Raw genomic sequence first — 22579 nt, forward strand, 5'->3', positions numbered from 1 at the left:
AAAGGACATTAATTCCATTAAGGGCTTGACCATGACATTAAACATATTGCTTAAACTTGATAAAAAGCATGTTACAAAAGCTGGGAGTACAAACACTGAGATTACTAGTTAAAAATAATAACCATCCACTCAATAATACTCAAAGAGTAACCAAGCAGACCTGATTAAGGTAACCCTTAGGCTGATATGTCATGAGGGATGTTTGTCCCACATTGATAATGGTGAAACATGTGAATACCTACAATGGAACCAAGTTGACGGGACCAAGAGAAGTACCAGGCATTACTGGCACTTAGAGCAGTCTTCCTCTTTATTGCTATCTCCAAGCCATCAAGCCCCAGACAATGGGGTTGCCTCATTACCCACCTCAGTCATTTATACTAAAGTGAATCATGGCACTTTCATTTGTAATCTTGAGAAGTCTCACCAAAGCTTTCACTAAAATAATGAAATAATTCCTGCTGATTTAAAAATGCGTTTTTATTTTACTCCTTATTTAGCAAAGAATTTTCCCCACAGTGATTTATTAATAACAGATGCGCTGCAAAAAAAAAAAAAAACACCCACCCAAAACCCTGAAGGTTAGTTTTTCCTTAAAACAAATTTTCAGAAAAATAAACATAATCTCGGAATTGTACATATTAGCTTCTCATGTTTCAACTAGATGTGTGGTACAGTTTTATGGCAAATTTGAATCAAACGTCACTTTTAAAAAGGCCTTGGTTTACACTTTGATTTAGATTACAGGAGCTGCGCTAACAGCAATAGCTATCAGTACGTCATTACTCTGCAATGGCTCTTTTTCCTGCCTGCAACTAAGTTCACTAACAACATCCTGCTGAAATCCCCCTAGATTGTCCATGCTATTTCAAAATACATACTGTGACCTGACACGTTGTATTGACCAAATAAATTCATAGCCCTTAGCCCTAAATCATGCCCCGCAGTATGCCAAAACCATTCAATTTGCTATTTTTAATGAAAGCTTATCTTGAATTTCTTTCTCTACATAATGAGCAAACTGCTTCTCCCGAGAAATGTCAGTCTGCAGTTCCAAAGCAGATTATAGCCCTGTATAAATGAAACAATTCATAGAAAGAATAATAAGCTGGCTGGTCTGTATGCCATCACACGCATACATATTTTCCTTCAGAATATCAACAACAAAAAATGAACTAAGTTTTTTGTTCTTAGCTCAATCAGCGTAATCTCCCTAACTTACATCGCTATGCGCTGTGAAAGCCAAGCTACAACCCCAGCTGAAGGGCTGATATTTGAGAATATATTTTACTTGGACCAGAGTTCATACAATTTATTTTCTAATGTTACTCAAATGTTCCTGCTTGTTACTTAAGCATTACTCTACGGTTACCTTGCCGCATTATGAGACTTTCTATCCTGTCACTCTGCAATAGCTCAGGACTGACAACTTAATGATTTTACCAGTTTCCGATAAAATCCCACTGTGCTGTAGGAAATGACAGATTTGGAATCCTGAAGGGGGGCTATTTTATACAGTTTTGGGCACCTGGGAGACATTTTTCCTGCAGCAGAAATATCTAAGACAAAGGCGATTCTCTTCATATAACCGTGTTTGTAAACAGCTGACATCACTGAGGTTTAACCATTAAAAAAAAATATTAACAAAATCACACAAAGGTAGAGGTTGTTTTAAATGCTTGCTTTCAGCCTGAAGCATTCATAACTGAAATGTTCTGTAAATAGTCCTTTTTATGTTATCTCTTCTTCTCTAGTCCAGCCCTTTGGCATAGCTACAAGTAAAACATTTTCCTGCTCCATTTTTTCCTTAAGTGTATTTCATTTATTTGTTGCGATTTTTAATGTGCGCTCCTATACTTTTCCATTTAAATCTGATTGATAGAAATGCCACACTAATTTAGTTGCTAAATGGGAACCTGGTGCCTTTCAAGATTTAGGTGCACCTTTGGGCTTTACCATTTGGAAGCTGCAATACAAATTATTAAGTACCTGATACTACAGCATGTTAAAACAAAAGTCTTTACTCAGCATCACAATGATCCTTCACCTTATTTGGATATATAACTCCTACAAACACACACAAATTGGATTTGCAAATCCAGCTGAAGATTACACCACTTCCCCCTTCAACAAATGGAAGAATCAGGTCTTGTACTATGCAACTGAAATGCAGTTTCAGGCTCAAGACTCTCCAAGAGAGAAGAAAAAAAAGCACCGTTTTTTCAGGGAGAGCCACACTGGGTAGAACAGTTTATTCTTTTATTCCCTACATCACTTCTGGCTTGAAATATATAAAACAAAACGTGGACCCCCAACCATATATTATTCTTAAATGACTTTCATTGCAAACATGGGAAGAATCTGGGATTCCATGTATGCTGGCCACTTCTGCCTGAAAAGGGAGCTCTTGGGCAATAGTTACTGATTATGGATGTCAAATAGATTTGGTTTCATTTCTAACTCAAACACTGTGGAGGCAAAAAGCTTGGCTTGAACTCAAAGAGCATTTGGTTTATGTTCTGCTTTGGAAATATTATTTAAAAATGAGAGAAGAGGAATAGAAAACATTTACTGGAAAAAAAAAGAAAGGCAGGAGAGGGGTCAGAAGAACAGGCATATGGCAATCAGTTATCCCAGTCCAGTTTTTGGCAGAATTCCCCCCCTGCTTTCTCGGGGATAAAAATAAAAACAAGTCCCCTCCGTGTCCCCCCCAAACCCTCTCAGTGTAGCACCTTTGAAATTTTTACATGTATGCTACACAGGAAAAACAAAACAGGCTTCCAGTCTGATGAGATTGGTAGAATGCCTGAACTAGCTCAAGGAGATCAGGGATACCAGGAATTTTAAGTTTGTCTGCTTCTATTTTCCAAATGTTGAGAAAAAATTATTTTGAGGGCTTTGTATTTTCTATGGTTAATTAGCATTCCCTGATAATCATCCCTGTAATCTGCATCAGTTAATTAGCCTCATGTGTAGTAATTTATTTCATTAATTATTCCTGGTTCTCATTTTTCACATTCAGAGAACAGGGCATTGCACATGTTTTTTTAATTATTCTTTATCATCATCGTACTAAACAAACCATTATAGGTCTTTTGAATCAGTTGGAGTAAGACAGAAATGAGAGAGGTTTTTTCCAAAGTTGGAGGTTCTGCTAGCAAACCCAACGTTACTAATTTTACATTCCTCTGAGTTCATGTGGAAGCCAAAGTGCCTTGGCTGAACTTGTCTTAAATTCTCATTTTAGCATTTCTTACCATTCCAGCCCTCCGGGCAATAACTGTGTGAAATTGTCCATCAGACACCTTCTTAGTTGTGGTAAGCTTGTACGTGCCACTGCCAAGATTGTAGGAGAATCTCAGCCTCTCTTCTGCTATTTCCAGGGCCAGAAATTCTGCCCGCTCTCCAGTTTGGTTATCGTAGTTATACAACATTAAGGCATGTCTTTTTATAGTAGCAAACTTTATATAGATGTAATTATTGTTTGGATCCATACTGGGAAACTCCATATATGACAGCTCTTCAAATCCGTAACTGTTCAGTTCACAATGATTCCCAAAAACACCTGCAAAATGAAAAGTAAAATCTGGTATCAGATAGTTTTTCCCTCATTGTGCATTCTCCCAGAAACAAAGCACTGATGTGCTCTAGATATGGCTATAACACACAGGCTCTTTAAAAAACCTCTAATGTATGATTAAAAATATGCAACGTGAACACAAGAATCCTATTACCCACAGGAGGGTGTTGAAGTATAAATATATAAACTTAAAAATTGAGTTACAAATGACAGTTACATCTACTGAAAAACAAAGTACATTTCATTGAGCTCTATGGTTTCTTTAGAATACAAAAAAAAGCGAGTTTGACAGTTATGTCAAATATGGTTGTTAATTAGCATCAGGCATTTGTTAATCCAGCTATGGAAATAAATTTGCAACTTGAGCTTAATTTTCTCTTTATAGCTGTCATCTGAACTGTTTCTCAATTGGTAGTTCATTTTTTGTACTTATGATATAAACATACATGCAATTAGAACATTATGCCTTCTCAGTATTTTTATTGATTGATTAATTTGGTGCATTTTACGGATTTCTTTTTAGATCCCTGTCAAAATTTCCCCTGATTTTTTTTTTTACTGCAGTGACAATGAGAAAAAGCTTTCCTAATTTATGAATGTTAGTTACATTTACAATGGACTATGACTATCTAGGAAATGGAAAACAAGAGAAATAAAACAGTATAAAGGAGTTATTCCACATGTTGATAGAAAAATGAATACAAATGTGTGTTGAGAACCATACTTTTGTGTGAGGGTTTTCAGCAGCCTTAAAACTTTGTAGATGCTTTCGCTGGTTTCTCTGGTTTTTGATTAATCTGTTGCATTTATTTTCATGCTTTTCTGTATGCACAATGACAATTCTGGATTAATTCGTATTCAGAACCAGGCTTGCTGCATTTATATCATGATATCTTGAAATATTTGTGCTGGTTTATGTCTTTATTGGGTTTACTCCACAAACCAAATTTGGGATAATTAAATTCTAATAATTATGAAACTATTTTGGTGGTACTGTATGCTTCTCTGATTGGAATTGTTGGAATTGTGCTCTGGTTTTGGAAGTCAGAACTTCATTAATATATTTATATATTTATGTTTATATTTATATTGAATGGGCAAGTACTGGTGTGTGCTAACAAAGCTCTTTTGATTTGGTTAGGTTCTCTTAATCAAAACTACTAAATATAAAAATGCCAATATCTAATGTGCTCCTCGCAGAAAAACGTGGGTGCTCACTATTTCTGGCTTTACAGATATTTTGACAAATTATGCAAATTTCTCAAAAGAAAGCCAAGCCCTCGCTGCTCAGTATCATCCCGAAGTCCCTTCTCATTTAACATTATGTCATGGAATCAAGGAATTGTTGGAGTTGGAAGGGACCTTCTAGAGATCATCTAGTCCAACTCCCCTGCCAAAGCAGGACTGCCTATAGCACGTTAACAGAATATGTCAACTTTCTTGTGCTTTGCAAGCGCATAGGATGCAAGAATAGTGATGGAATTTACAGTGGTCTTACTATTTAGTCCTCCTACCATTAGGCAGGAGAGCAAGGACTGCTTGGAGCCCTCAGGGTGCTCCCCCTTTCCTGCTGCACCGGCACAAATATCGCTTTCTCCCTCTTGCAGGTGGGGAAAAACAGAGAGGATGGGCCCAGGGGATGACCAACACCTGCCCACGGACCAACATCCATATACACACCCATCGGTTTTGTACAGGTAAAACTGAACGTGCAGGGGAAGGGAAGATGAAGCAGGGCAGAGGCCAGGCATACTCACCGAAGGGGCAGTGGCAGTAGTACCCCTCCACCCCACTTTGGCAGGACCCACCATTGAAACAGGGGTTGCACTCACAGTAATTGACAGCCGAGTCGCACGTTCTCCCTGCCATGAGAGAATAAAAGCAATTTCCAGGTCAGAGTATTCAGGTCGATAGGAAAATCAGGCTGGCAATAAGGTAATGAGCTTATGAACCAATGCTGAATGCATGGCCAGGAGGGTGGGTGCCAGGGACCAGCTGTGGCCATGGGATAGAGAGAGGAAACATAGACATGATGCTGGGCTGCTCCCAGCCCTGACGCGGGCACAATACACAGCCCAGAGAAATTAACTTTACTTTTCAAGTGTCTCACATTTTAATAACCTCATATAGGTTGTCATGGTTTGGACATAGGTATTGACGTTTTGTTTTTTTTCACTAACTGATACCTGGAAAATAGAGATCATGAAAGAAAAGATGCTGAACTAAAACAAACGAACAAATTATTTCTCCCTCCCCCCCACCCTGTTTAATGCAACTTACTCATTAGTGGGAAGGAGATAGAAACAGCCCTTGCTGGACCCTGCATGAACATGGCATGCTGAACACAGGCTGCTATTGTACATTATATGATTTCTCTTATTTTCCCTCATCAATTACAACCTCCTTCCTGACTCGGAGGGACCACAGTCCTCTGGAGCTAAAAACAAGTTACCCTGGACACAGTCCTTTTCTAAGCAGACATTGTCACGTGTGGTAAATATTATTCACCAGAGAATAAACTGAAATCACATAATTCATTTCAACAAGGAAGGGAACCAAGAGAAGAAGTGAAGATTTTAACAGATGCCGAATACTGACAAGGGGATTCTTTGTATGAAACTGAATAATTTTTTTTGTATGGAAACATTAAGTACAGAAGTATTGGTCCTCACTTCTAAGTTTTTGCTTACTTAGCTTTTATCAGTTTAGCAACACTTCCACTATATGGCACTCTTGGTTCCTGCCTGCCTTCTGCCAGCAGCCTCAGCCTTCGCTGCCCGCTCAGCAAAAACTTGAAAGCTTCCACGTGGTTGTCCTTCATGTTTCTCTGCAAAAACTGGCAAAATCTGCCACGGTGTTCCAGATCTCTCCTGAACTTCATCTCTGCCAGGATATATGCACGTAACAAAGGCTAAGGCTGCCTTAATGCTTCTTATTGCACTTATAATTATTTTTTTTATTCCTCACCTCATATAAATATAATATACATTTAAGTTAAAAGTACACCATGAGCGCACATAGAGGGTGTCGATTCTTACATGTCACATATATCGTATCGTTCTTACATCTCACGTGGCAGCAGTGCACAGTATGCCATCCTTAGGGATTGCTGGTCCCTAAAACCGTAGAAAATCAGGCCTGTGCTATATTAACTCTGCTAACTTTTTCACAATGTCACAACTCAGTCACCTAACGAAGAAAACCTCATTTCCCCACCCCCCTCTTCTGTTTAACCTAAAGAAGTCTGCAGACAGCTCATGTGCGACTGCGAGGAGGATGGAAAGGGAGCGCTGGAGGATTCCTGTGGTTAATACGTAACTTGTAGATTCACCATAAATCCAGGAAACATTTCCAGTGTCTGAATCTAATTATGCTTTGGGGGTATTTATTTATATTTGATTCTCTAATGAGCATGACTGAAGGATGAGCTAACTTTTTATGTTAGATTTTGCTGTTTTCTTTATTTTAAAATTATGGTACAAAGTACAGATTGTTGACTTACCAAGGAGAGCACGTAGCAAGAGTGAGGCAGAGAGGCTTAAAATAACCAATATTTCTTAGTTTTCACAAAAATCAAGTGTAGCTAATAAGGCTTACTCATTTTTTTGCAATTCAATCTAACTAAATACCCTTCTTTTTCTCAGCTAACATTAAAACTGGCATATTTGCTGAGTCAGCAACAGAATATGAGTGTTTATTTTAGCTACACATATTTTAACCAGTGAATAACAACATCTTCTTCATATTTAACAATCATTTGAATAATTCATGAAACTAATAAAAGTGTGTTTGCATTTATTCCAACTGTTTTGACACAAGAGAAGACAAATACTCTGATCTAACAATTCATCAGAGCTATTAAAACTAATATTTATTTAAAATGAAGAAGAAATTTTGGCTATTCTTTGCCATTCTCTGAAGTGCTAAAGACCTGGGAAAAATGTATCTATTTACATTTGGAATAATGACCCAACATCCAAGATGTCTACGAAGCTTATTTTTCTTCTTCAGATGCATGCTTATCCCAGAATGCAAGAGCCCTTCAGCCAGATACTGGCAGGACTAAAGTATAGCTATTCTACTTTATCGCTATGGTTGTTCTGTATAAGGATTTAAAATAAATTACTTTCATAAAGCAATATCATTACAAAAACCTGGCAAACAGATAATGGGAGTTATAAACAAGAAACTGATAAATAAATAAATAAGTAGGTAGGTAAACAGTATAATATGTCATGTAACTGCCAAAAGAAAATAAATTTATTTTTATTATGTAACCCATTTTCAATAAAAAAATAATCCCGGTATGACCACCTAAAACTCTAACAGACATCCTTTTTTTTTTTCTATAAGATAATTTTTAGCTATAATTTTTTCTTTCTTCTAAAAGATTCCAGCTCTCCTGAATTTTGTCTCCTGTGTGTTTCCCCCCAGGCAACCTTACCTACCAATTACTTACATCAGCTTCTTCTGAAGACATTTGCTGCTACAAGGCCTCATTCCCTCTTTTCTACGGAATCCTGAACTTCATCAATTCCTCCAAATTTCCCGCTACCTTCAGATCTTTCGTTAGTCCCTCTTTAGACTCCTCTGAGACAGAAACTCCTGTGCATTCCTTGTCCATCCTCTAAGGAAAGGTCTCCGTATTTCAAGCTGTTATTGGCAGCCTGCATTTGTTACACTGCCAAGATCCAGAGGGTCTCTATCAACTCCTGGTTTCTGGATGGTCCAACCAGTGTCCAAACTGCACCCTTACTCTTCCCTTTTCATCTAAACCATGTTCCTCCTGTGCTCCTATTTTTTTACTGCCCAGACTGGATTGGCAGAAGCAGATCTTTCTAGACCTCTGAACAAGGATATACGCTCCAGATACAGTGGAAAAAATTAGGCTGAAGGGAACTTGGAGGTCACGATGTCCAACCCCCATTCAAAGCAAGGAAATCTTCAAAGTTTGCTCAGGACTTTACCCAGCAGGGTTTTTCTCTTGTTTATCTTTTCTTCACTGTGGGGATTCCTCTGGGTAAGTTGCTGTGATCCCAGTTCCATTGTACTTGGTCCTGCAACTTCTATTAAACTTTGACTTTTTTCTTTCAACACCTTATTCTTCTGGTAAGTAAAACCATCCAAGATGGCAGCAGGTTGTCCTACCATTTTCAGTTATCTCCCTTGCAGTGTGCTAATGCTAGCTTTCCAGTACCTTACTAAAAAAAGTTTATTTGTTCAAGTCCACCCTGATGGCCTGCTGGTTTCATGGGCTACAGACACAATAAGGTGTACATTAAAGATTTACATTTGAAAAAACCATGAAAATGAGGATAATGCTGGATAATTGATAACAGACAGCATTCAGCATTTATCATTCATCACCTCAAGCTGATGATATCACATTCAGGGGCTTATGCAAAAATCTAACTTCCTGAGATATTTTTTTTTAATTGAAAAACGTAACAGGAACAGATATCAGCTGAATGCTTTTGGGTTAGATTTCAGCTGATTTGAGAGTTTTAGTTTTTGTGGTTCTCTGTGTCCATCTTTTAAAATGGTTGTTCTAATATTTTAATCTTGCATTTGAAACAATTTCATAAACCTACATTCCTTCATCTTAATGAGTCCTGGAAAACAGGAAATGAAGGGTTCAAAGGAAGGGCAGACAACTACTGTAAATCACAAAGCATATTCCCTCCTGAAAGTGATTATTTTAAAAACAAAACCTGATCATCATTAAGAGATGTAATTATAACAGATTGTTTAAACCCTAATGATGTTGCTCTGAGGTAATTAGTCTTTATAATCCTATTCAGTGAAAAGAACTACATTACCTTTGCAGTATGATGAAGTGAAATGCAGCTGACAAAACATAATAAATCAAAGAAACGTAAGACTCTCAGTTTTCAGGTAGGCCATTATAAAGGTCTACAGCTCATGTACTCTAATTTACGGTGAACAGAGGGTCTGTCTCAGAAAATACTAATTTCTACTTGCATGCAGTACTGTGTAAATATCGTATTTTTTACCAAGCATGCAAATTCAATTATGAGACTGTATTTTCATTCCGAGAGAAGCAGCAAAGCTATGCACATGGTAAACTGAATTAGAAATCCACTATTTCAGATGTCTTTCTCTTTTTCTTGAGGCATTAAAGGTTTATATTCATAAAGAAACAGATTCAGGCTTTATTTTTACATTCACTATGGCTACCTTTAATCATGTATGAATCAGGATTAAATGCCCAAGCAGCTGTGTTCTCTTTCTGTTGGCAGTGTAATAAAGACATAATAGTCTCTATGTCAAGCATTCTCAAACAATCTGTATTCTGACATTTGTTTGCAGAACCTATTGAATATTAAATTTGAAGAATTTCAAATATGCTTTTGCAGACATAAAATGTCTAAATACATTGAATATTAATTGTGATTTTATCTAATAAGCTCTGCTGATATTCAACTCTGAGATATTTTGGTTTTTAATTACATACTTTGGTGCCATTTGCTTCTGTCTTGATCAATTAATCTCCAGACACTTAAATAATTCTTGATGCTGCAATGGCCAACCAATTTAAAAAGATCTGACTCCCAAATAGAAATGTCTGCCTCAGTGGTAGTCTATTTTAAAGTTATTTGTGTTGACAAGGAGTTTAAGAAAGCTCATATCAGATGCCACATTTAATTCATGGCATGAAAGAAATCCAACACTTCAAACTATAAGAGTCTCTCATCACATTTTCTTAGTTAGAATGTTCTTTTTTCGAGCTTGTCACATGTAAAGCTTTATTTTTAGCTGACATAAGGGTTGAACATTAAGATATGAGCTTTAATACTAGAAAAAAAAATAGTTGGATGTTTCTTTAATGTTTCAAATTATAGGCTAGAGGCATATACGACAGTATGGTGCTAGAGTTAATGAAGTGTTTTGCTTCGTTGCAACAGCAAACATATGCCCATGTAATCTCTGGTGCTAATGACCTAAAGAGTTACAGGGGATAGGTGCCCTAGAATTATTTTGCCATGCTCTTGGCAAAATAATTTGATGTACTAATACAACATGAAATAAAATCTTGGATCAGTAACTTAATTAGAAATGCTTGTCAATTAACAATAACTGCTGCTGACCTGAGGCTCAGCAGAGCGTTCGTGAGGTTCACGTGAAAGATCACATCAGTGTCCTTTATGTCAACAGACCTTTCACACCGAATACGTATCCTCTGCTGTATCTCTGCTTCAAAGGAAATAGCTAAACCTCTATTTTGAAAATGATTAACCTTCTCCTTTGCAGTAAAGTATATGACATCTCCTGCACTAATCTAGTTTAAGATAAAAAACAAAATCCCTTGATCACTCCCCGCTGATTAGAAATGAGTTTTGGTGGAAATGTTCCTGGACCTTCCTTAAATATCATACTCAGGACAAAAGCAACCATCACCCCACTTTTCTAGGGATAAAATGCTGCTATGTTTCAATGTGTAATAAATATTACAGCAAAAAATACTCTGAAGAGGTAGGAAAGCTGCAGACATTTCTGTTGTTAATAAAAGAAATAAATCACAAAGGGACAAAATACAGAACAGACATGCTTGGTTGCTTTGTCTGAATTCTGTTTTTTCCCATATCCTTCATCTGTTTTCTCTCTTGTATGACTGTAAGCAATTTGGGGCAGAGGCCGATTTTTTTGCTTGGCACACTCCTAGCAGACTTGAAATGCTACCACAATATCCATAACAATAACAAGAACCGAAAAATCATACATAAGATTTGGAAATGGTTTCTACATATTTAATAAATTAAAATAGCTCTTGTAAAAATTCTTCTGTTCTAATGCAAATCAGGTAAGTGAGATTTGCCCAAGGACCCAGCTAAAATAAAATAATACTGTGGGCACTTGGTCTTCTAAACTTTCATAATTACAAATACTTCATTTTGCGTGACCTCTTCACCTACAAGGGATATTCAGATGGCCCTGTGCTAAAAAAGCACATTTCCACCCTCTTTCCACCTCTTCTGGACTATGAGATAGAGAGAAGGAAAAGTGTTACCTGTATACCCAGTTTTACAAACGCAGTTGAAGCTTCCCGGGAAGTTCTGGCAGGCAGCACCATTTTTGCAGGGGTTGGACAGGCACTCGTTGACGTCCCTCTCGCAGGCCATGCCAGTGAAGCCCTCCGGGCAACTGCAGGAGAAGCCCCCCACCAAGTTATGGCAAGTCCCGTCGTTGTGGCAGGGGGACGGGAGGCATTCGTCGATGTCCGTCTCACACAGGCTCCCCTCGTACCCCGGCATGCACCTGCACACGAAGGGCCGCAGGGGCTCGTTGGCCACGATGATGACGGGGATGCTCTCGTGGCTCCTCAGAGCCGGGCTCACCGCCAGCCTCCTCAGGCAGCTTCCTCCGTTTTGGCAGGGGTTCTGCAGGCACCAGTCGTGGTCCACAGCCTCGATCCGCACCCCGCTCTGGCGGAAGAGGACATCTTTGATGCTCTCGAAGAAGGTGGCCACGCCGCTGGGATTCACGTACTGGTTGTTGCCACGTTTGACGGCGGCCATCAGGAAGGTGTGGTTGCTCTCCTCGTACAGTCCGTAGAGCTGGACAGCAGTGCCCAGCCCCGTCAGCTGGGAGCTGGTGATGCGCAAGAAGTGGAGATAGTGATTGGTCAGGAAATCCCGCACGCTGTGGGCGCTCAGGCGGAGGAGAATGCTGTTGTCAATGGTGGCGTTGCTGAAGCCTGCGAAGAAAATCCGGACGCTGCTGGTGACGGCACCGTGCAACCCGTCGTTGCTGAGGACGGCGAGGTCAAATGTTCCATCTGTGGACCTTGCCTGCGAGTACAGCTCGCAGGTGCCCCCAGGAATGCTGAAGAGGCTGGTGACCCCTGAGGTAAGTGAGCACTGGAAGCTGTCTAGCACATCTGGATCCTGCGGTTTTACGTTGCCCAGAATTCCACCTGGGAAGAGGTTGCCATAATAGTGAACAAAGATTTCTACTGTTCTGGGCTGAGATGGGTTGTCGTTTTGGTCTATTACCTTGATGTGCACAGTTCCTGTGGAAGACATCTGAGGAACACCAGAGTCTCTTGTAATCACTGACAGGTAGAAATCACTGATTTGCTCCCTGTCGATCTCTCTTGTTGTTGTCAGCACTCCAGCAGTGCTAAGGCTGAAGTAGCTGGTTGCGGGGCCAGTGCTGAGCAAATAATACGTAAAGGGACCTTGGTTTGGAGGTAGATCAGGATCTGATGATTGAAGTGTCATCACAAGAGTTCCTGCACGGTTATTCTCCATGACTTCTCCTTGGCCGGTGGACAAGGTAGGGCCGTTGTCATTGATATCTTCCAAAGTTACCAATAAGGAGGCACTTCCTGTAGCAGATGGCGTTCCCGAATCGATGGCCAGCACAGACAGGTTGTACACAGGCAATGTTTCTCGATCCAGCTCTGCAGTGACTGTCACCTGTCCTGTCTGCGGGTTGATGGAAAAGGCGCTGTTGTCGTTGCCAGACCCAATGAAGTAGGAAAACCTGCTCCAGCTAGGGACAGAATCTGAATCAAAGGCACTCACAAATGTGACATGGGTGCCTGGAGGAACACCCTCGCTGATTTGTATATTGTAGGTTCCTAAGGTAAAAACAGGAGGATCGTTGGCATCCAGTATCGTGATATTAACTGTTACTTCATCTATATCTGCACCACGAATGCTCCCAAAATTTTTTGCGAGGACTTTCAAAGAGATTCGTTCTTCTTTCTCTCTGTCAAGAGATCCTGAAACGTAGATCTGGCCGCTCTTCTCATCTATCTGGAAGCCTTTCTTTCTGCTGTTGCCAAAGATGAGGTAGTGGACTTCTCCATCAGTTCCCATATCACGATCACTTGCAAAAACTTCACCTACAACAGTACCTTTGGAGGCTGCCTCAGAAACCTCAAAATAATAAAGCTTGGACACAAAACGGGGCACGTATTCATTTGTTCCTTCTAACTGGATGTTGACACTAGCAAAGCTGCACCTCTCTTCGTCTGGAACATTAAAAGCCTTTACTGTTAAATGGTAACTTTGCTTTGTTTCATAATCTAAAAATCCCTGGGTGGTGATCGTTCCAGTATTGGGGTCAATGACAAAGAGGTCGCTATCCGAGGACTGAATAGCATATGCAATCACAGCGTTAGGTCCAGAGTCAGCATCAGTGGCATTTAAACGAATAACAGTTGTCCCACTGGGGGCATTTTCCAACACGTTGGGAAAGTAGTCCTCAGGGCTGAATGCTGGAGAATTATCATTCACATCAATAACATTAACAGTGACACTGCAGTAGCCCGTTCTGGATACCCATCCTCCATCCGTGGCAGTAACAACTAGCTCATGCTTTTGGCATAACTCAAAATCAAGTGGTTTTGCTAGTGTCAGTGTACCCGTGGTTGTATTAATAGCAAAGACGCCAGCCTCATTTCCAGAGGAAATATTATATCTGATTAATCCGTTCATAGCAGCATCTCTGTCTCGGGCTGAAACTGTCCTGACCACTGTTCCAACGGAGTGACTCTCTGGGATAGTAACGCTCATACGGCTTTGAGAAAATTCAGGTGTATGGTAATTTTCCTCTGTCACAACTATTTCTACAGCTACCTCGGATGAGAGCGGAGGATTACCTTTATCCTTTGCTTTCACTTTAAACAGAAAGTTTTTGTTCAAATCAGCCATTAGTGAAGATGACACGGAAATCCAGCCCGTACTCCTGTCCAGTCTGAATTTATTAGTTTTGCTTTCATCAGAGATGAAGTACTCCACCTCAGAATTCAAGCCAAAGTCTTTGTCATCCACTGCAGTAACTTTAATTAAGTTTGTGCCCACCCTCACGTTCTTAGTAACAGGAGTAAAATATTTCTGAGCGAGGAACAGTGGTGCGTTGTCGTTGCTGTCTACTACGTTAATGGTGACAGTTGTCTCGCTCATTAATGGAGGACTGCCCCGATCTGAAGAAGTAACGATGAAGCTGTGCCTATTAATGTTGACATTGCTTGAACCGCTGGAGTTTTGGTACCTTAAATACTGCTTGTTGAAAATTTCCCCCGTGGTTGCATTGATTCGGAAAAACTCAGACTGGGATTTTATGAAGTAGAAGACTTGGCCGTTTGACCCTTCATCGGGATCGGTGGCTGAAACCTGGGTGACCTTCAACCCAATCCCTGGAAGCTCAGGACACTCCAAATAATAGGAGGGCTTTGTAAATCGTGGGGCATTGTCATTGACATCTGTGACAAATATGGTGACATCTGTGCTCACCGTCCACCCAGAGTCATGCGCGGAGACCCTGATTCTGTACCGGTCCGTGTCCTCCCTGTTTAGTGGTCTGCTGATGGTGATGTCTCCGGTGCTGGGATTTATGGTAAATGGGAGACTCGTGTCCCTTATGGAGTACCTGCTGACCGCATTCACCCCAATGTCTTCATCTGACGTCGTGACACGGGTTACCGTAAAACCCAGAGGTGCATTTTCAGGCACAGAAGCACTGAATATCTGGGAAAACCTTGGAGCATTGTCATTTTCATCTAAAATATTAATGATAACTTTCACAGTTGTGCTCTGGAGCGGGGTACCTTTATCCGAAGCTTTTATGGTTAGTGTGTATCGAGACAACTTCTCTCTGTCCAAGGGCCGGACGCTTCTGATCTCACCAGTGGCTCGATTGATACTGAAACTATTTTCTGTGTTGCCCTCAATTATTTCATAATTTAGCTGTCCGTTTAGACCACTGTCCCTGTCGACAGCAGCAACCGTCAGTATCTTCCGTGGGGACAGGTTCTCCATTATTTCTGCAATGAAGGGATCTTGCTCAAACTCCGGTGCGTTGTCATTGACGTCTACCACCGTTACTTCCAGCTTCTTATATGAGGAAAAGGGAGGAAAGCCCGTATCCCTGGCCTCAATCCAAACCACGTATTTCTGTATGGCTTCAAAATCCAAAGCCCGCCCAACAGAAAGCTGTCCTGTCGCCTGGTCGACCAGGAAGGTGTTGCCCAAGTTACCACTGGCGATGTAGTAAGACAAGGAGCCTCCTCTGGCTGAAGACCCGGAGACGGTGGTGACAAGCGTACCGACCGCTTGGTTTTCGGGAAACGTGAAGGTCTCCTGATCCGCCTGAACACGGGGAAATTCTGCTCGGTTCACAAACCTCACGGTGACAGTTGTAGAGTCTGTCTTGGGGTACCGGCCGCCATCCCTCACGTGAACAGAAATGGTGACTTCGGATTCTCCCGCCAGCGGGTTTGCAGCCAGGATCGCCCCCCTCGCCGGATCGATGTGGAATTTCTCCGAGTTTTTCCCCACAAGGGAATAATGGAGCTCGGCGTTGGAGCCAGCATCCGCATCGGTGACGGTCACAGCAAACACGAACGAGCCTGAAATGGAGAACAAAGTTAGGGCATCTTCAGTGCACCGACTGCAGGAAACACAATGCCAGCTTTTTTACTCGGAAGCACTCGAGAGGGCCCCTGACCCGGTATCCATCCCGGAGCAGGATGCTCTTCCTTAGCTGCTCTGAAAATTAACTGCTTTATTTTCACAAGTTGGTAAGTTGGACAAGGGGTAGGTGAGTTTGTGAACCTGCAATACATGCACGTGGCCAAAAAACGTGGGTTTGAATGGATGTCAGTGGCTGCACATACATCTGCACTGGAAAATGGAACTGCAACTTTTTGGAAATCCAGCATCCCATTTCTACAGTATTCACATTATGAAAGCCATACCTCTCATAAGAACAAATGTTGGGTGTTTTTTTTTTTTTTTTTCTTTTTAATTACTCATAGTTTATTTATCCATGTGAAAAAACCCCTGGAATCTGATGGCTAGTGAGGCTACCTAAATGAACAGACAGCACCCAATTCATTTAACCCTACACACCCACCTTCCCTTGAAGCCCCTTTTCTTCCTATTCCTCAGATGCAGCTCCCTTGTCCCCAGCAGCCTCTTGCCTCTGATTTTTGTAGGAGTATTCTGGGGATGGTGACTAATGGGACTGCATTTGTAAAAACATGCTGGTCCTCTGAGATAGGGCTAAAATCACATGGAAATACAAAACTGGTGCATGTTAGCGTGGTAACATGAATACATTGGTTCAGGTCTTTTGAATTTATGTGTCACAATGAACTTGACTACAGGGGCATCATTTGCATTAACCTCTATATTTGCCTACCTGCAAGGAGAACCCAGGGTGTTCTTTTGCACTGGAATTTACAGATGTAATGCATGACATGTCTTTCAAATTTGACACTGTCCAACCAATTTGCAGAACACTCTCTTGATGTTTTACTGGTACTGAAATATAGAAACTACCCACTCCTATATAAAAATCATGTTGTTTTCAACCTCTGGAGGCAAAATCATTTATGGGCAGGAATGACTTTGACAGTGTCCCCTTAAAACTACACTTCATGTCACTATTTGTCATGTGCAATGATGTATACTCCAGGGGGAGGACTATTTAGACAAGAACAGTATTCAAACCCTTCTGAGAAATGGGACAGGAAAAAAAATTAAGATTTTTGCTTCAGTTAAGCAAATCACATTATTTATTATTATTATTACTAGTTCCCCCTTTTAAACTTGATTTAAAAATAATAAGAAAATTAAGCTATTTATTTCCAAATGTACACTAGCTATTCTGTGATTGGAATAAACACAAAGTCTTAATTGAGTTATGAGGGTTTGTTCTTTTTATTTTTAAAAAGTTATTTTGGACTCTACATTGGACTGCAATAAAGTTGTTTGTTTTTTCTAATGGATGCCACGCCTGCTAGTAACATCATTGTCAACAGCCTTTCAAAATACTGTGAATATTAACATAAAGATATTAACATTTCCTTTTAAATAAAAGTGAACTGAAGAAGTTGCAAATAAAAAAATGCATGCATCCCTAGGTTTTTAAGAAGTTAAAACCAGAGTAAATATAGCTTAGGCTTTCTATGTTTCTAGTTATAAGGGGTAACATACAAAAAGCATCCAAAAAGATATTGCCAGAAAACATCAGTTTAACCTATGTGTACTCCTCATAAACACATTTAAAGAAACACCCCAAAAAGAACCACACAAAGGCACTGTGCCCTCGTCAGAGTACACAAAGATTCACCAATGTAATAATAAAATAATTTCATAATGTTGTTCTGGAAACGGGGAAGAAATGTAAACAAATTCATTCTTCCATAAAAAGGAGAAGTATTTGCAATTGTTTCAAATTTAGAGAGAAAACCCAAGAAATGGAAATAAGCCCCTTTTTTCTTCTTTTAAAGGAAAAATTGTTTTGTAAACCATTTGTCTTGGAATCCTCTCTGTAAGCATCACACATCCAGTATGTGTATGCATGGGAAAACACACAGTGTTGCTGACTTCCACAGCCAACCATTCTAACTGCAGTTTGGTGAATCCATGGTAATACAGTGATCACAGAAAATTCTTTTACTGTTTTGAGATAGTAGAGGTCCTGGTATTAGCCCTTTTCAAGTCGCCGAAAAAAAAATCAGAATAGCAGACTCTTTCAGTAAATTCTCTCCATCTTTATGCAAATACACTTATTCTCCTTTCTTTCCTTTTGCACTACCAATTCTGCAAATAGAAGATATGAATGTTTTGGACTTACCAATTTCTAATGCATTTACTTATCAGGCTTGTTTAAACATAAACCGAAGCAGAAATTAATTCCTAAATGGAAGCAAGTCACTTTAATTTGGGTGTAGGCTCCACAAAAGGAAGGTTGCTGCTTGGCTTTACATTTATCTTATTTTGCTTTACTGCTTGGCTCAAGGAAAGGCAACATAATTAACATCTGCTATAGATACGGAGTTTTTGGAAGAGGTCAACAAAATGCTCTTTTAAGAATTGCTCAGGGTGGAAAAAGAATGTCTACATGCAGGAGGAGACTTTCAGAGGGAAAAAGAGGTCATTGCCTTCCTAACCCTGGCAAAATAATTTAATCATTTGTTTGAGTGGGTGCTTATTTAGACTATGTCTTCTTTACAAAACTTCAGCAAAATAATTGAATTTGGATGGAAAGAACAAGCTAAGAAAATCGCTAAATTGCGGGTGATACAATGAAACATCCCTTGTGGCACAGCTTTGCATTTGGCAAGATATTAATGCAATCTGAAGTACCCCAAGCACTGCTAGGTTACCTGAAGTGGTAGGTGATGGGACGTGGGTGACGTAGGGATGGTGTTGAAATTTGGGTGGGTTGTCATTCACATCAGCGACGGTGACGAGCACGCTGGTGGAACTGGAGAGAGCCCTGGGGAAGCCCCCATCACTCGCCACCACCACCAAAGTGTAGTTCTCCCTCACCTCTCGATCAAGGAGAGCACTGGTGATGATCTGTCCTGTTGATGGGTTGATTGTGAATTGTGAATTGCCACCGGTAAGCCTATAGCTGTTTGAAAGAAAATAAAAACGAAGGAAGAAAAATTTGTTTAGTATGTCATAAGGCAGCCTGCTCCTTAAGATAATAATAATTTTCTATACTCTTTAGACCACAATGCTGATGGGTATCACCACATGGATTTTCTTCTGACTGTCCATGTATCTCCACTTTTTTCTCTTCCCTTCTCTCGTGAGACCTGTAAATGACATTTCTGGGGATTTCCAAGTGTAGTTGCTTAACACATAGATTTCTAATAAACGAGGAGCAAACTGAGTCTTTTTACATTTGGAGGTACAGTCAGACATACTCTCAAAATTGCCTTCTGGAGGCATCCTCTAGTACTGATTTCCCAAAAGGTTGGCATACTTCTTAGTTGAATCTGCAGGACGTCATTAAAAATTTTCTGAAATAAAAAATTACAATTCTATAAAATAAAATGAGGATTTACCATTCTTATTGTTTACTGACACTGAGCTAAATTTTCATATTCAAGATTTCAATGCTAATTTATAGGAATTCATAGCAAATTAGTAACCAGAGAGCCACGTTAATGGAGACTAATTGGGACCCGATTTTGACCCTTGATTGGTGTGTATGTATGTGCACACATCTGTATGTGTGTCTAAAAATGTGATTGATAAGAACTGACTGTGTGCTTACTGCAGTGCATTGTACAGGCTACCTCTGGCTTGCTACCGCAGTGACTTTGTCCCTTCTCGTTGAATGCTTGCCCAGCTTGTGTTCATACAGAATGAATCTCAAAAGATATGGGGATCACTGGGTTGTACTTTTAAAGGTAATTGGCTAATATTACATTTTTTATTAATTCAGATAATGGGTTTCTACAAAATACAGGAAAGTAAAACTGGCTAATATGAACAAAGGCATATTCAGTTTTACAACCCTGACAAAAACCAACACATCTGTGATTAGCATTGCTTCTTCAGAGAAGCCTGGTACAGCACAGTAGCAGCTTTTTTAAAGACTATGATGCTGTAAGTTTCAGAAGAAAACAGCTTTTATGAAAGACAGTAGTGTTCTTATCTTCACCTTTTTAAAATCAGAACAGGTTATGCCAGAAATAACAACAGAGGCCAGAAGCTTTACCTAGGGGACTGACAGTCAGCCTGTGTAATAAGCTGTGGCAGCTTCTCCTGTTCAGTCATTAATCTCTACAGAATGCCAGGAGCATACTTTAATTGCTTAATTATGATATAATATGATGGCCATATGTAATTATTCTCCAGCCATCGCAATGTGCATCCAGGGTGGAACAAATGTGCGTAAAGCCTAAAGCATCATTTAAATCTCCCTAAATACCACCAGGACGGGAAAATTTCATCTGTGATTTGCAAGGTTTTAACCCTGTGTGAGGTGTCACAGAAGACAGGGATTTCTGTACTTCCACATATATAGAATGGCCCAAGTTTTAGCATTGGAAAGATGCTATGAAAACCTTTTTTTTTAAAAAAAAAAAAGAATAAAGACAAATTACATTTGTCATAGGATATTGTGGATAGTCTGAGTTATACCTGTGTACAACTGCATGCTCACCAACTGGACAACATTAGTGTGCCTCAGCATATTTACAAAAAAATTACAAACCCGAGCCAAAAAAAAACCAACCCCAAAACTTTAATGGTGACAACTAGCATAAAAGGAATTTGACTGAAGCACTTAAAAACTGGCCTTTCGACTAGTCTGTGCTGACCTGTCATCTATATACTGTCTTTAACAAGACTGCTCATGTGTGCATTGCCATTAACAACCTCATCAGCCTCCTTTAATGACTTCACAGGTTAAAGAAAGAGAAAAAAGAGAAAAGAGTCTGCATATATGGATATGTAACAGTTTTGCAGAAGATTATGTACTTCGTGCATGACACAGCCCTTTTTAATTTTAAATGAAAATTTTAGCAGAAGATTTTACATACCATCTTTGGAAACCCAAGATTTGATTTTGAAACAGGCTCCAATAAGACTGAAAAAGAGTTCTGAGTGCTCAGCACATCTGACAAGAAGACCTCACGTGTTCTGATCCCTCTGGCTTTTGCCAGTTTTGTTATACCAGTCATATTTTAAGATTTGCATGACTCTAAATGCTGAATCTGTACAAATTCTGGCCAAGAAAAACAAAGTACATTCCTGAGTCTAAAAAGTGTAAAAGGAAACCTGAAAACAATTTTTAAATGGCTACTTACAAAGGAAAAAATATTTTTATCAACTATTCTACTATGAGGTACTGAGTGAATGACAAAGACTAATGGCAGAGATATTAAAGCAATCCAACCACACTAAAGAAATCCTAGAGTACCCTGATAATTTCTGATTATGGGACGCAATCATTACAATCATTCATGCTTTGTATGGATTTTTTTTTCTAAAGGAGCTTGCCAGAAATAGTTTCTTAGAGTGAGAGTGAATAGAATTAAAAGCTTCATTGTTTCACAATTTAATAAATGGTAATTTTGGATGCTTTTCAAATATTTAAAGATGCCAAAACATAAAGTTTCTATTTTTGGCTTGTAGCTAGTTGGAAACAAAATATTACAGTATTATATACACACTTGCTTTGCCATACAATATACCCATTTTATTTTAGTTCCTTTTTTAAAAAAAAACAACAAAAGACAACCACAGTGATACTCTAACACACTTTGCAGAATAAACTAGGTGAACTAGAAAAAGTAATTAAAGAAGCTACTGTTTTATAAGTTTGGAAACAGAGAGATACAGGTGTTTGCAGTCACAACAGTTAAATGTGATGAGATTACCTATGTGTCCTTCCAATTAATGACTAATACGAATCTGCTTTCTACTTCATTAGCAATAAATCCGTCCTCAGTGGATAATCTTCAGGTTGTCACTGCCACTTAGCACCTTCATTACTCTTGTCTGTGAAACTGAGCGTGGCCAGTGTTCAGTCCACTGTCCACTGAAGTTGCATCAACTAAGCTCTACAAACCATTTGGCATTTATTGCAAAAATGCCAAATTCTAACTTTTTGCTGGTTTTCTGAATGGGGTAAATTTTACACCTCGCCTTGTGTAATTTTTCTTCTAAACTGAAGACATTAACTGACCATAAACCGATGCAAGGAACACATTGGCTTTCAGTGAAAATTGGTTACTTTGTGAAAAGATGTGAATGCGGTGACAAGGCAGGTCATGGTTCCTGGTGACCGTTCAGTGATCTTTGGTCTCTCCCACAACATGTGTATTGGCAGGTTGGGTGATATTGTACCTGCTCATCTAGTTTAGTATAAATGCTTCCAAGTCTGCGTAAGCAGTCATCTAAACTACAGTGAAGGTGAAAAACCATTTAAGGTTCAAAATAAGATACTGAAGCTTTCCTGAAACATGTGTATGTTGTCACAAAAGTAACACTACCCACTATTTGGACAACTTTATGCAAAAAAGTGATAATGATTTCTAGAATTGCCTAGTTTAAAATCTAAAATTTACAGAGCTGCAAAATAAATTCTGCATTTTTTTTAGGATGAGTGGTTTCATATGAACATAAATGAAAAAAAATTAATATTATTTAACTCTACCCCAAAGTCAGCTTTTGTAGCAAATTTGTTAATGATGTTTGAAAAGTACATCTTCCTCTT

At 39.5% G+C, this 22579-nt stretch overlaps 1 protein-coding gene across 1 annotated transcript in view; it reads right to left on the bottom strand.

Annotated features, from left to right (window-relative positions):
- Nucleotides 1-22579, bottom strand: part of FAT4 (FAT atypical cadherin 4) — a 177223-nt gene that overhangs the window by 17209 nt on the left and 137435 nt on the right. Inside the window, exons 9-12 of the mRNA XM_014949819.1 lie at nt 18726-18976; nt 11610-15959; nt 5338-5442; nt 3258-3565 (exon numbers count right to left, since the gene is read on the bottom strand). Of these exons, the coding sequence (XP_014805305.1) occupies nt 3258-3565; nt 5338-5442; nt 11610-15959; nt 18726-18976 (5014 nt within the window). The remainder of the gene's footprint in view (nt 1-3257; nt 3566-5337; nt 5443-11609; nt 15960-18725; nt 18977-22579) is intronic.

This window comes from Calidris pugnax, unplaced genomic scaffold (assembly GCF_001431845.1).
Source record: "Calidris pugnax isolate Ruff unplaced genomic scaffold, ASM143184v1 scaffold42, whole genome shotgun sequence".
NCBI lineage: Eukaryota > Metazoa > Chordata > Aves > Charadriiformes > Scolopacidae > Calidris > Calidris pugnax.